The sequence below is a fragment of the Mustela putorius genome, unplaced genomic scaffold (assembly GCF_011764305.1).
Source record: "Mustela putorius furo isolate JIRA1106 unplaced genomic scaffold, ASM1176430v1.1 tig00000163_pilon_pilon_pilon, whole genome shotgun sequence".
Taxonomy (NCBI): domain Eukaryota; kingdom Metazoa; phylum Chordata; class Mammalia; order Carnivora; family Mustelidae; genus Mustela; species Mustela putorius.
In genome coordinates this window covers 76,985-90,615 of record NW_025421299.1, presented here as the reverse complement: position 1 = coordinate 90,615, position 13,631 = coordinate 76,985, and the positions used below count along the sequence as shown (strand labels likewise).

At 37.5% G+C, this 13,631-nt stretch overlaps 1 protein-coding gene across 3 annotated transcripts in view; it reads right to left on the bottom strand.

Annotated features, from left to right (window-relative positions):
• Positions 1 to 1,114: 1,114 nt before the first annotated feature.
• RAD54B (RAD54 homolog B) overlaps positions 1,115 to 13,631 on the bottom strand; it is a 79,171-nt gene continuing 66,654 nt past the window's right edge. For all 3 annotated transcript variants that reach the window (XM_045075815.1, XM_045075816.1, XM_004768557.3), the window contains 4 exons: positions 8,254 to 8,515; positions 6,798 to 6,864; positions 6,413 to 6,613; positions 1,115 to 1,555 (listed from right to left, as the gene is read on the bottom strand). In XM_045075815.1, the coding sequence (XP_044931750.1) occupies positions 1,341 to 1,555; positions 6,413 to 6,613; positions 6,798 to 6,864; positions 8,254 to 8,515 (745 nt within the window). In that variant the 3' untranslated portion in view covers positions 1,115 to 1,340. The remainder of the gene's footprint in view (positions 1,556 to 6,412; positions 6,614 to 6,797; positions 6,865 to 8,253; positions 8,516 to 13,631) is intronic.

The window sequence follows — 13,631 nt, the reverse complement described above, 5'->3', positions numbered from 1 at the left end:
GGGAGTGAGGGAAGCACGACTAAACAGGGAGGGCAGCTGCACCACAATGAAATGAGAGCAAAGGCCTCAGCTGAAGAGCTCTGGAGCTGGGCCTTTCCATCCTGCATCGATAAAGCACTGGATTCAGCTGAATCCAGGGAGGGAGCATCACCTCAAGTGGGGCAGCTCTTTTCAGCTCAGGGCTATACTTAGGCAGGGATTTGGCTAGGAGAAGTGGCAGATAGCTAGGGAAATGGATAATCTGGAAATCCAAACAGCACCCTCTATCATCCACTACAATTTAAGGTAAACAATAAAGCTACTAGTCCCTAGCATATTTTTTAAGGATTTCACACCTGAGAATAATATCATAGATATTGAAAGAAGTTTTATATGTAAAGCCTCATAGATAAGGCCTATACATAGGGCCAAGGAACACCATTTTTGCTTATTATTAGTTGAGTTCTTCCTCACTGACAATTTGGTCCCAGACTGCCTGTTCATGAATCCTAGATGTGGAACTGCCCAGTATGGTGCTAGAAAACTGAAGAATTCAGATTTGCTGATATATAATTGAGTCTTCATTCATTCATTCATATTCAGTCTAAAAGAAATTTCCCAAATGGAAGCAGAAGCTGATTACAGACCAATTGGAGACTAAGTAACTTGTCTTTGTAGACTTCAGCTTTCTAAAGCTCATTTTGTACATTAAAACTTCCTTTTTAGGTCAAAAATCACTACAGACAACTGTTGACATGATGGTAGCCCAAACATTCCCTATTCAGAGTGCAAACGATGTCTGGTGGACACAGCTTTATGGACTGCCTGTCAGTCCCCATGAGTCTGAGGTTTCAGATTACGAACTAGTGTTCTGAAGCATCTCCTTCGTCTCCTGCCCCAGCCTGCTGACCATTCTCACTCAAACTGCCCTGCAGCAACTCTTCCACTCAGCCTCTGCTAGTCTGATCTCTTTCTCCCTTGAGCTACAGTTGAAACTGATCTCACACATCTATGTCTAATATTCCTAAGTAGATTGGATTTCCCAAAGACAGGGACTAGGTATTTTACCTTTTTATATTCCTTATGAAAATTCCTTAATGGATATTTAATAAAAGTGCATTAATTATGAAATACTAATGAATAACTATATGATGACAGAATTATGTTTTTAATGTTTCAACATTGAAGAACACATACAAAAAAATTAAACAACTCAAGTTTAGGCTGTATCAAAACTATGATACATTTTGCAACAAAACATATTATAATTTAAATAATTCTAGTTTTCAAAAGTTATATTTAATTACTATGTTAACTTTTTTAAAGAAGGGAGCAAGGGAAGGTCATGAAGTAATCTTTCCTTATATAGCAGTACTTTGATTGGTTATATTCTGAAAAAAGAAGGAGACATTTTCTCTTATTCTTTCAAGAAAAGGATCTGCAAGATTTAAATGATCTCCAGAAAAATGTTTCCATTGTTTCAGCTGCGACATGGAGAGAGGTTTCAGAGAGTTGGGCTTCTGATGTGGACCAAGCTGACAATTTCTAGAGATAGGGAATTTTTCCAGTGAATCACCTGTAGTAAGTAAAACAATGAGAAAATCCTTAGGTCAATCAATACTTTACTATAAACAATACTTTTTTATTTTATTACATAATGAGTTTATATGATTTATTACATTTTGGTCTCTGACTTCAAGGAACTTGTGATCTAGTGAGAGATGCATTAAACATCCAAATAATCATCCAAACAGATGTACTGCAGGTCCACAATCCCTTATCTAAAACCTTTGGGGCCAGATATGTTTCTCAATTCAGAATATAATTAGAATAATCTGGGACAGCACTCCATAATCAAACTCATTAATGTTTTGCAGCAAGTCACATGAATAGTCATGAAATGGGTTAATGACTACTGATAAATTCCCATCGATTTAGGTAAGGTTTTTGCCACCAAACAAATCTGTTGCAAATTTATGAAGAAAAGAACAACTTTTGGTTTTTCTAGATTTCAAAATTGAAGACAAGGGACTGTGGAATTGTGTTACAAATAGTGGTAAGGTTATGGAATTAAAATACAGGGAACTCAGCACATATCAGAAAAACTGACTTGTTTTATTAATATATGAAGGATTAGAAGGCAAGAACCAGATGGGGAAAGGAGGTAAAGCATTTCAGGAGAAGGACCTGCAAAGGTTACAGTCAAGGAACGGACAGGAGCCCAGTGCAACTAGAGCCCAGAGAGCAAAGACAAAGCTCAATAGTAAAGCGTGAGGTGTGTGTTCAAGGGCTGGAGAATGCAAAACACTGTGAGCAAATCAAGAATGGCAGAAGCGAGTAGTTACTCCATAATCCATATCTTTTTCCTCTAGGGCACTTAGCCACATTTCCCAGTCTCCCCTACAGTTAGATGCAACCACTGAGTCTGGCCTATGGAATGTGGCTAGACATGCTCTGTGTCACTTCTAGGTCTGGCCTAGAAAAATCCCCCACACCATGTGGTTTTCTACCTTTTCTCTTCTCTTACCTGCTGGCTCCAAGAGACAGGGATCCCAGCAAGGAACTCTAAGGCCTAAGGGTATGGTAGAACCCAAAGAGGAGGAAGCCTGGATCACCAAATCACCTTAGAGAAAGTTGTGCCCTACGTTACTATTATGTGCCCTTCTACATGAGAAATATACTTCTACTGTGGTAGGCCACTGTGCTTTTTGAGTTTATAGCACTTAACCCCACCCTAACTAACCACTTTAAAGATTTTAGTCTCTAGTCTTAAGAGCAATGGAAGCTCTTGAAAGGTTTGTTTTGAAACATTTTACTCATGGGAAATGTCAAATATAAAAGTTAACAAGATAGAAATGTATGTACCCCACCTCAGGAACTATCAACTAATAGCCAATTTTGTTTTATTTAAACTCTGCTATCTCTACTTCCATATTATTATTATGAAATAAATATGTAGTATATATCAGCTGTAAATATTTTACTTTGCATTTCTAAAAGATAAAGACTTCATTTTAAATTTTATCACGCTTTAAAAAACTGTTTTTCCTTAATATCTAAATCCTGTCAATGTACAAAATCATTGAGATCATAAGAGATGACAACGCTACTTTAAGAATCAAGAAGATAGTAGGATAATACCTTCAAAGTACAAACAAAACAAAAGCAAAAACAAAAAATCCTATTGACTAGAATTGTACACCTAGAAAAGACAGCATTTGAGAGAGAGGAAAAAGCAAATACACTTTGAAAAATCAAAGATTGAGAGTGAACCACTAGTAGGCCTTTGCTGGAAAAAAACAGAACATGAAAAGACAGAAGTGAATCAAAGTATGTCATTAATTATAATAAATGTAAACAGACTAAATGCTCTAGTTGAAACATGAGACTGGAAAAAAGAAAGTCCATCTTTATGCTATTAACAAGAGAAATAATTAAAACATAAGGACACAGACATACTTAAGACAAAAGAAGGGGAAAGATACACCAGACAAATACCATAAAGAAAGCCAGTATAATATACAAACTTAAGATAAATGAAAGCAAAAGGTATTAAGGATAAAGAAATCACTACCTATTAATAAAATAAACCATAATAAAAAAAATTCACAAAGAAGATACAAAGTATGCAGAACAAATATTGATAGATTAGCAAGAAACTTTGATAGATCCACTGTCATACTGTAAGATTTTAACATATATCTTTCAATTACAGATATATCTAATAACAAATTAGGTTATTAATAGAAAACTGGGCAAATGATATTAACAGATGGTTCATATAAAGGAAGGTTCTTAAATATAAGAAAAAATGTTCAACTTCACTCATAAGAGGAAAGCAAATTAAAACTAGACCAATGCATTATTTTTTTACTATCAGATAGAAAAATTCAAACATTTGATAACGTACTCAACTGACAAAACTGTGGAGAAATAACCATTTTAGTCTATTGTTGGTGGGGTATAAAGGATACAACCCCCAAGGGAGGGCACCCATGATGAGCCCTGGGTATTGTATGTAAGTAGTGAATCACTAAATTCTACTCCTGAAATCAGTATTACCCTATATGTTAACTAACTAGAATGTAAATTAAAAATTGATACCAAAAAAAAATAATAATAATAAAGGATACAACCCCCAGTGGAGAGCATTTTGGCACTATCTGTTAAAATTACAAATATACACATTCTGTGACCCAACAACACTGTTAATTTACCTTACAGATATACTTAAACATATGGAAAAAGATGTATGAATAAAGATATATGCTGACTGGAAATAACTTAATTAGTATACCTAATTATACCTATAATTATACCTAATTATACCTGTGGGGGACAGGTAAATAAATTATGGTATATAAATACAATGAAGGATTATAAAGGGAAAAAAAAGAATGAGAAATTTTCTATAATGATATGGAAAGATCTCAAGTATACTATTAAGTGAAAAAGCTACAAAACTATACCTATTCCCTATGCTACCCTTTATTGGTGGGAAAAGTAGGTAAGAATACATATTCAGAGTTCCTTGCATGAGCATAAAAACACATCTAGAAGGATACACAAAATACTAATAATGGTTATTAGATAAAAGGGCTAGAAATTAGGCAGATGAGAGCAATGTAGAAGGTTTTTTTTACCATACACATTTTATAAACAGTTGAACCACTAAATATATTAGCAATTTATAAGCTAAAATTGTAAATTTTTAAATCTGTAAAATAAGAAAAAATTTATTTGGCATCAGAAAATGTGACTAATATGGCATAACTCCAAACTAAGTAATTGAGAGAATACAAATGGTTTTCATGCACAAAAGAAACATTTATGGGGTGCCTGGGTGGCTCAGCCAGTTGGTTAAACATTTCACTCTCGATTTCAGGTTAGGTCACGATCTCAGAGTCGTGAGAGGGCTCCTCACTCAGTGTGGAGTCTGCTTGAGATTCTCTCTCTCTTTCTACCCCTGCTCCTTCTCGCCCCCTCACACATTCTCTCTCTGTCCCTCTCTAAAATAAATAAAATCTTTAAAAAAAAAAAAAGAAAGAAACATTTACAAACTGACCACATACCATGTCTCTATAGTTACCATATTTCTGACTACTCTGTAGTAGCTAGAACACAATAACAAAAACTAAAACACATTTAAAACATACTTTTAAGTAATGCATGAGTCAAAGAAGAGATCATGATGAAAAATAGAAAACACTTAGAACTGCATATCAAAGTAATGAGATTCAACTTAGAGGAAAATGTACAGCCTTAAATACCTATTGTAGAAAAGAAGACTGAAAATCATCAAACTAAGCACTCAAGTTGAACAATAAGAAAAAGAACATTAGAGTATATACAAGGAAAATGAAAAGAAAATAAGAGCAGAAATTATTAAAATAGAAAAAGCATATGAATCAAATGTTGACTTGTATAAAATATGAATTCTTCCACCTCAGTCTACCTTCTTAAACCATTTTTCTTTTAAGATTTTATTTATTTATCTGAGAGAGACAGAGAGAGGAAGCATGAGCAGAGAAGGAGAAGCAGACCCCCTGCTGAGTAGGAAGCCCACCACAGAGCTCGATCCCAGAACCATAGGATCATGATCTGAGCCGAAGGCAGATGCTTAACCCACTGAGCTACCCAGGCGCCCCCTTCTTTAACCTTTTCAATGCAATTTACCAAGTGACTTTCAGGTACTAGTGACTACTTGCTCAAGTCCTATTCCCAATCCAGTTCCTATCTGAACAGTGTCAACTCTGGAGGGTTGGTGAACTCAGCCTCACTTGAGCAGCACTAGGAGTTTCTCAAGTAATGAGAAGTTCCATGTTAACTGCCTCAGAAAGGATGACCCCATTACGAATGAGTTCTACACAAAATTAACACACAGTAGGATTTTGTCAGGTGAAAGAGAAATAAGGATTAAGAACATTTTTGTTAATTCCAAAGTCATTATACCAGGTTTTGAAAGATTCTCCTAAACAAGTTAAATTGTTTACAACTAACTGAGAAGCAGCTAAATTGAGATAAATAATAAGGTTCTACTTAATATTTTCTCAAATACCCATCTGGCAGTAGGGTGCCTGGGTGTTTCAGTTGGTTAAGCAACAGCCTTCAGTTCAGGTTATGATCTTGGAGTCAGAGGACTGAGTCCCACATCAGGCTCCCAGCTCAGCAGGGAGTCTGCTCCTCCCTCGGACTCTCCCCACCGCCCATGCTCTCTGTCTCTCTCAAATAAATAAATAATTTTTTTTTCAAATAAATAAAATCTTAAAAAAAAAAAATACCCATCTGACAAGTACCCTATGACATGAGGAAAAAAAGAAAACTAACAAATGCCAATGGTAAAAATTTTAATTACTCTGTATTTAAATGTTTTCAAATGCCAAAGAGAAAGAAATTAACTTCACCATCATAACACAATTAAAATACAACTAACCTGTAACTTCTTTGTCTCCTGTACATTCACAGTCAAGCAGGTCATGAGTAACACAATGTGAACTTTCATGTAAGGTGAACAAATTTTTTAGCTCCTCTACTGAAAACTGGATATGTTCAGATGTCTTGGTTAGGTCTACGACTGCCCCAGAAAGATCCTGCTTACTGATCTGTCTTTGATAAATCTTTTCTTCTATTGTACCTAAAGAGAAAGCATTGATTCTCCTTCAGATCTTTAAGTCTGTTAGTTTTGTAAGGTAAAACATGTTAGCATACTAGTTAATAAATAATATTCCTGATCTCAAAGCACAGATTAACCCCCCAAAAAATTTTTGTCTGATTATTCAAGGAGACTACATTTTTTTTCCACACTGAAGGGTTATTACCTGTGGTTAGGAGTCTGTAAATATGTACAGGATGTTTCTGACCATCTCTCCATACTCTAGACATCGCCTGTAGAAAATAAAGAGAGAATTCAGAGAGTACAGTAGGAACCAATAACCCTGTCCACATAAACAATATGTATTAAGACACCTAAGATTAGGAATTCTAGATCTTACTTAAAGCTTCAGAAAGCAAAGCCCAGCATACCCAAGCATTCCCCACCTCACATTTTTCTCCTGAGATAAAGAAAGGGATGGGTAAACACACACTGTCATACTGTAAAATAGTTGCAGGGTGTCTCACACAACAGTGAGAGCATCTCTCTGCATCAAAGACTAGGACAGCAAGTGTGGACAGCAAGAATGCAAAGAACCAATTATAGCGTGGATGTGGAGGGTTTCTTCCCAGTCCAAGTAGTTACTGACTTAATCCTAAGGAATCCCTAGGATACCTAATCAATTCAGGCTATCGGTAGATTCCTGTGGTTTCACAATTTATTAGTGATAGTGTAGAGAGCTAGTGTTCAAACCCCACACACTCTAAAGACAAGTCTCACCTTCCACCAGCTCCTGGGGATACACTCTAAGCCCCTGTGATAAGAGCAACTTAGTCAGTTACACTGGTACTCCAACCTCCAACAAAATCTCTGGACACAAAGACTTGAGCGAACTTCTCCAGACGGCAGTATTTCGACAGGTATCGTCACTCACGGATGCTGGCAGAATTAAGTATCATCCATACAACATCAGTGAATGATGACAGCTGGAAGCTTGCGCGTCTTGTGTCCTGAAATCCCCATGGGCCTTTTACCTTTACTGATTTTAGACTGTATCCTTTCACTGTAATAAACAATAACTATAAGGATAGCTGTTTTTCTTTGTTCTATGAGTCTTTCTAGTAATCACTGAACCTGAAGGTTGTCTTCGGGTTCCCCAACACAGACACCAAATGAGATGCAAATCCATAGGTAGAAATCTGAAGGTACATGCCGATGGACTGTATTCTAAAGAAAACCAAAAGCTCCTTCTAAAATATTTTCCTACATAAGCTAGCTTAGTATCTTTACTATACCCTGCACAAACACTGATAATTGCATCTACAACACATTATTGCCTTTCCCTAGTAGTCATGGGCATCCCAAAGGCCCAACTGTGCAGTGAAGTACAGACAAGAGATACACAGGTTTGGGTCTGAATCCTGGCCCTGCCTCTCATAAGCTATGTGGCTCAGAACAAGCTTCCATCTCTTCATCTGTAAACTAGGTCTAATAATATCCACACTTGCAGGACTATGGTGAAGATTAAATAGATGTAAAGCATTTAGCAGAGTGCCTAAAAGAAAGTAAGGCCCTAACACACAGCAGTTATCACCATCCGCATCATACCTCCTAATCCCCAGCAGGAACAGGATCCCCAGTTTGCATTCTATACTGTTTCTCTAATGCACAAATAGTCATACCTGGATATCAGTGGCTGGATTCCAATCAATGTCATAGAGAATTAAGTGAGATCCTCCAATAAGGTTAAGTCCCACACCACCAGCTTTGGAACTTAACAAAAAAATAAAATCAGAAGAGTATTTACTATTGAAGCCATCAACAATTTTCTGTCTTTCAAAGACTGGTGTTTGTCCATCAAGCCTCGTATAAGTATATCCATGACGCTTGCATACTTCTTGTAGAATATTCAAGGTTTGTGTATAGTTGGATACCAACACCACCCTGGAAATCAAAAAGAAAGAGTCTTTATATACAATTTTAAAGCAATATTGGATTTTTTAACTGAAGGAAAATACTACAGTGATACTATCAGTGATATTTATAAAACATGCAGCAATGACCTTATATAATTAAAACACAGGTTCTCCTTCAAATTCAATTTTTATATCAACATCTAAGAGACTTCCAGCTTTAAAATATGGAATAAAGATGTTTCTGCTTTCTTCACCTCTCTGAAGCCACCCTAAAAACAACAAAATGAGAAAGAGAAATAACATAGCCTTTGATAAAACAAAGAGATACTTTTATGTGAAAACAGAGAGAAATGGAATGGTGACCTGCTTAGGGAGTATAGAAAATGTAAAATCCAAAGAGGGAGATTCTAATTAAAAAAAAAAAAAAGCGCAAGTTTATTCACATCGGAGAATCTTAAGACACCTCAGGAGGAAGGAGTTTAGACTACGCTAATATTAGAGCACTGGAACCCATCCACTACTCCCATGTATCCAACAAACTATTCTTTCTCATCTAGTGTGTTTATTCTCTGAAGAAAAAAAACAAAAACAAAAACAAAAAAAAACTGAGACCAGGGGACTCTAGAAGGAAAGGATATAGTAACAGATCAAAATGAACATCTACATACGGAATGGTAAGATTGTAGTTCTCTTTTATTGCCAACTACCAGAATACTTATAGCCTTGGCATCCCTCTCACATCCCACCCCCAAAAAGATTCATCTCTGGGATGATTTAAATGACCACAGAGAAAAGGTCCAGCCAGCTCACCGCCTAATTACCCAGGGAGGGCCACCAGTCAACCACCCTGCCCCGATACAGACTGTTCAATTAATGTTTTACTGCATCACACTTAAATATGAACACCAAGAATCAACAACTATTTGAGGTGCGGCTCCAAAATGAAAAATAAAACCAAAAGAAATAAACAGAGCAATGGAGGAAAGAGGAGACAACTTTAAGAAAATAATTAATATCCTCAAGTAAGAAACAGCATTCACAAGAAGAGGAGGCAATAAAAAAGAACCATCAAGAATCAGAAAGTATCTTAGAAATTTTTTAAATGACAACCAAAATAAAAATTTAACAGGAGAGTTGGAACACAGTAAAAAGAGATGATGCCAGGCAACAGATGAAAAAATGAAAAAGTGATGGAGCACATGGGTGGCTCAGTCAGTAACGTGTCTGTCTTTGGCTCAGGTTGTGATCTCGGAGTCCTGACACTGAGCCCCCACTGCGCTGCCTGCTCAGCAAGGAGTCTGCTTCTCCCTCTTCCTCTGGGCCTCTGCCCTGCTCGTGCTCTCTCTTTAACAAATAAGTAAAATCTTTAAAAAAAAAAGTGATATCCATTAGGAGAGAAAAGATAAAAGAATTAGAGAATCAGTTAATGAGGTTCAATATCTGACAAAAATTCCAAAGAAAACAAAAGAAATTGTTTTGAGAGAAAGAAAATATTTCCCAGACATGAAGTCTTCAGATTGAAAGGACCTACTAAAGCACCCAGCTCAATAAGTGAAAAAATGATCCATATTAAGGCACATCAAGATTGTAACTCAAAGCACGAGAAATGAAAAGCTGCTAGAGCTCTCATGAAGAAAATTGGTGGTTGTGGTGGTGCCATGGTGTAGTGATTAGCACTCTGGACTTTGAAAACACAAGTCACATGCAAAGAATGAAAATCAGAAAGGCATCATACTTCTCAACCTGGAAAGCTAGAAGATATGTAAAGTACCCCTTCAAAATTCTAAGAGAACACGATTTCACTTGAGAATTTTACAACTACACGAAGTTGTCAGTCAAGTACTAAGTTTCAGACACACAGGAAGTAAAAACGATTTACCGCCCATCTCTTCTTTCTTAGGAAGCTACTACAGTGAAACCCAGGAAACAGCACTGAGCTGTCAACACACTGGGCGAGCCGGCCGTTGTACTGAGAAACTGGAGGCAGAGGGAGAAAGGAACTGGGGACTTCTGCTTTATTAGGAGCCTTTTAACATCTCAAAAAATAAAATTTTAAACCATAAACCATAAAATAATATAAAAAGTAAAACTAGTATTTATTACAATAACTGAAGTTCAATAATTAAGCAAAAATAAATAAATAAAGTCAAGAATATTTCTTCTACATATATACATTATTAGCAGTAGAAATCTAAAAAAATAAAGCAAATTTTAAAGTTAAAATTTTTAAAATGATCTATGCTAAGAAGGAATGGATAATCCAACATTTTCAATTTGTATTTCTGTACCAGTTGCTTTTTGCTACATAACAAACCATCCCAAAATTCAGTGTCTTCAAATAAAAACAATTTCTTTTATATTTAGCTCACAAACTGTAGTATTAAAAAGAACACCCAGACCCAAAACAGCATCACTTAGGTCAAGACCCCAAGTCAGAAACCAAGACTTAATAACTAACCTAATTACAGTTTTAAGTCCCTCAGGAATGTAACCTTCAACCAGTTTACATGGAATTTCCTGGTCTATACTAGGAAATTTACTGATAGATCCCTTCCCCTCCCCTTGGGATGGCAACCCTGCTTAAATAATGATTCCTTGCTAATAAATTCCTTCCCACCCCCCTTTCTGCCTTCAAAACCTTTCATTAGTTAAGCTCAGCAGAGCTCTCCTCTACTTTCTTGCTAGATGGGATGCTGCCTGACTCATGAATAAAAACCAATTAGATCTTCAAACTTACTTGTTTGAATTTTGTTTTTTTGGGTGGCTCAGTCAGTTGAGTGTCTGACTCTTGGTCTCAGCTCAGGTCTTAATCTCAGGGTCATGAGTTCAAGCCCCATACTAGGTTCCACCCTGTGCATGGAGCCTATTTTTTATATATAAATAAATAAATATATAAATAAATAATAACAGGAGGTTGGCAATTTAGGCTGGACACAGCTAACAGGTTCCTCTGCTAGTTGTGGCTAGGCTGACTCAAGTATCTGCAGTGAGCTGCCTGGTCAACTGGGGACCAGCTGACCTCCTCACCAGGCTAGCCAAAGCTTAGTCACATGGTGACAGAAACGCTCCAGGAACCCAAGGGAGGACGAGCCCCAGTGCACAAAATCTCTGCGAGTTCCTTTTTGTGCTACATTTGCCAACACTGCATGGTCCAATGCAAGTCATACGGCTGAGCTCAGAGTCACAGTGGGAAATCACTCAAAACTATCTAGCAAAGGAACATGGATACATGGAGGAGAACTTAGACCATTTTTGCAATCTACCACAATTCCTATACTATTATTTCAATCATTTTTTCTTCTTTTTCTTCTTCCTCTTCTATTACTGTTACAGAAAGCAGTTAGGCTTTAACAGGCTTTTTAGGTGCCTGGAGGCCAGCAAAGGTTGGAGGGAATGAGGAGGGCGGGTGGTGGTCAAGACATGTTGCCAGGAAAGCTAGTAACCTAGCAACATTCCACAAACAAAGCCACAAGAAGCCAGATCAAACCAGACAGGCCAAAACAAAGAAGGTCTGAGAACCTGACCAGGTAAGGGAGAAATGGTATGAAATCCTGCTCCCAAAGAAACCCCCTCTCCAAATAATAAATGCTCCACCCCTCAGATAACAATTGTCAATAAAAGATAGAAATCCGAATTTCTCCCTTGAGCTCACCCACTTTCACATCTCCAGAGTGAACTCTCACTTTAAAAACTCTTTACTTACATTTTTTAATTTTATTTACATTCAACCACTTTTCATTATTTACACTTTTTTTTAATTTACATTCAACTTTATTTACATTCAACCACTGTGTCTAGACCGTCCCAAATTCTTTTACTGTGACAAGACTGAGAGCCTCTGGTAACGTCCCAGGGTGGGCAAAATGGAGGCTTTAGGGCCTGAAGGTTTCCCCAGTTCACCTGGCAATAGTACAGGGATGAATAACACTATCTAAACATAGTTTTTTCTATATAACTTCACTAAACAGAAAAAAAATTGTGGTTTAATATTTTCCCCCAACAAGTTCTTACAAGGCTAGATGTAGATGGACAGGAGAGGTGACTGTCTTGGTAAAGAATTTCAGACAGACACACACATACACACACACACAAGTACATACCACTTTGAAACAAGGCTATTATTTTTATGTTCATGAGACTGTCCCCTAAAGTAGCTGAAATCTGTAGCCAAGGCAGTCAGGTAGAGTGCAAGGGGCCCCCAGCACAAGTCTCCCTCCAAGTGATGCTTGGAGGCTACACTACAGCATTAACTCTGGCTAGCCAAGCCTTAAAGCCAGGTGCATTGAAGGCAACAACCAGAAGGGAAAATAAGTGTTTTTATAGTTGAAATTTCCTCTTCAAAAATTCTATAGGGGCACCTGGGTGGCTCAGTGGGTTAAGCCTCTGCTTTCTGCTCAGGTCATGGTCTCAGGGTCCTGGGATCGAGCCCCACATCGGGCTCTCTGCTCAGCAAGGAGCCTGCTTCTCCCTCTCCCTCTGCCTGCCTCTCTGTCTACTTGTGATCTCTCTCTCTGTCAAATAAATAAATAAAATCTTTAAAAAATTAAAATTCCATAAAACTTGGTCAAGAGTTCTCAGATATGCCTCCACCCAGTTCTAATACATCTTAACCTGCACAAAAACACTGTATGTGCTAGAAGAGTTCTTCCTGAAGACCTAAAATGTAACTGTCTGGTTCAAGTTAATGGTAACACAGCAGTTACAGCAAAGACTTAATACTACCCCTGAAACCAAACACCGTTACTTTTAGCTACATATCTTTAAAGGCTTAGAATGTTTGTGCATAGGCAGCCCAGCCCTGGAAAGCCTGGTCTCTCTACACCCAGTTAGCCATAACTCACCACCTGAAAAGCAACTCAATTAGAAAATGGCAAAGGACTTGACTAAACATTTCTCCAGTGGAAATATACAAACGGCCAGCAAATAGTTGAAAAGTTGCCCAACATCACTCATCATCAGAAAAATGGAAATTCAGGGCGCCTGGGTGGCTCAGTGGGTTAAGCCGCTGCCTTCGGCTCGGATCATGATCTCAGGGTCCTGGGATCGAGTCCCGCATGGGGCTCTCTGCTCAGCAGGGAGCCTGCTTCTCTCTCTCTCTCTCTCTCTGCCTGCCTCTCTGTCTACTTGTGATCTCTCTGTCAAAT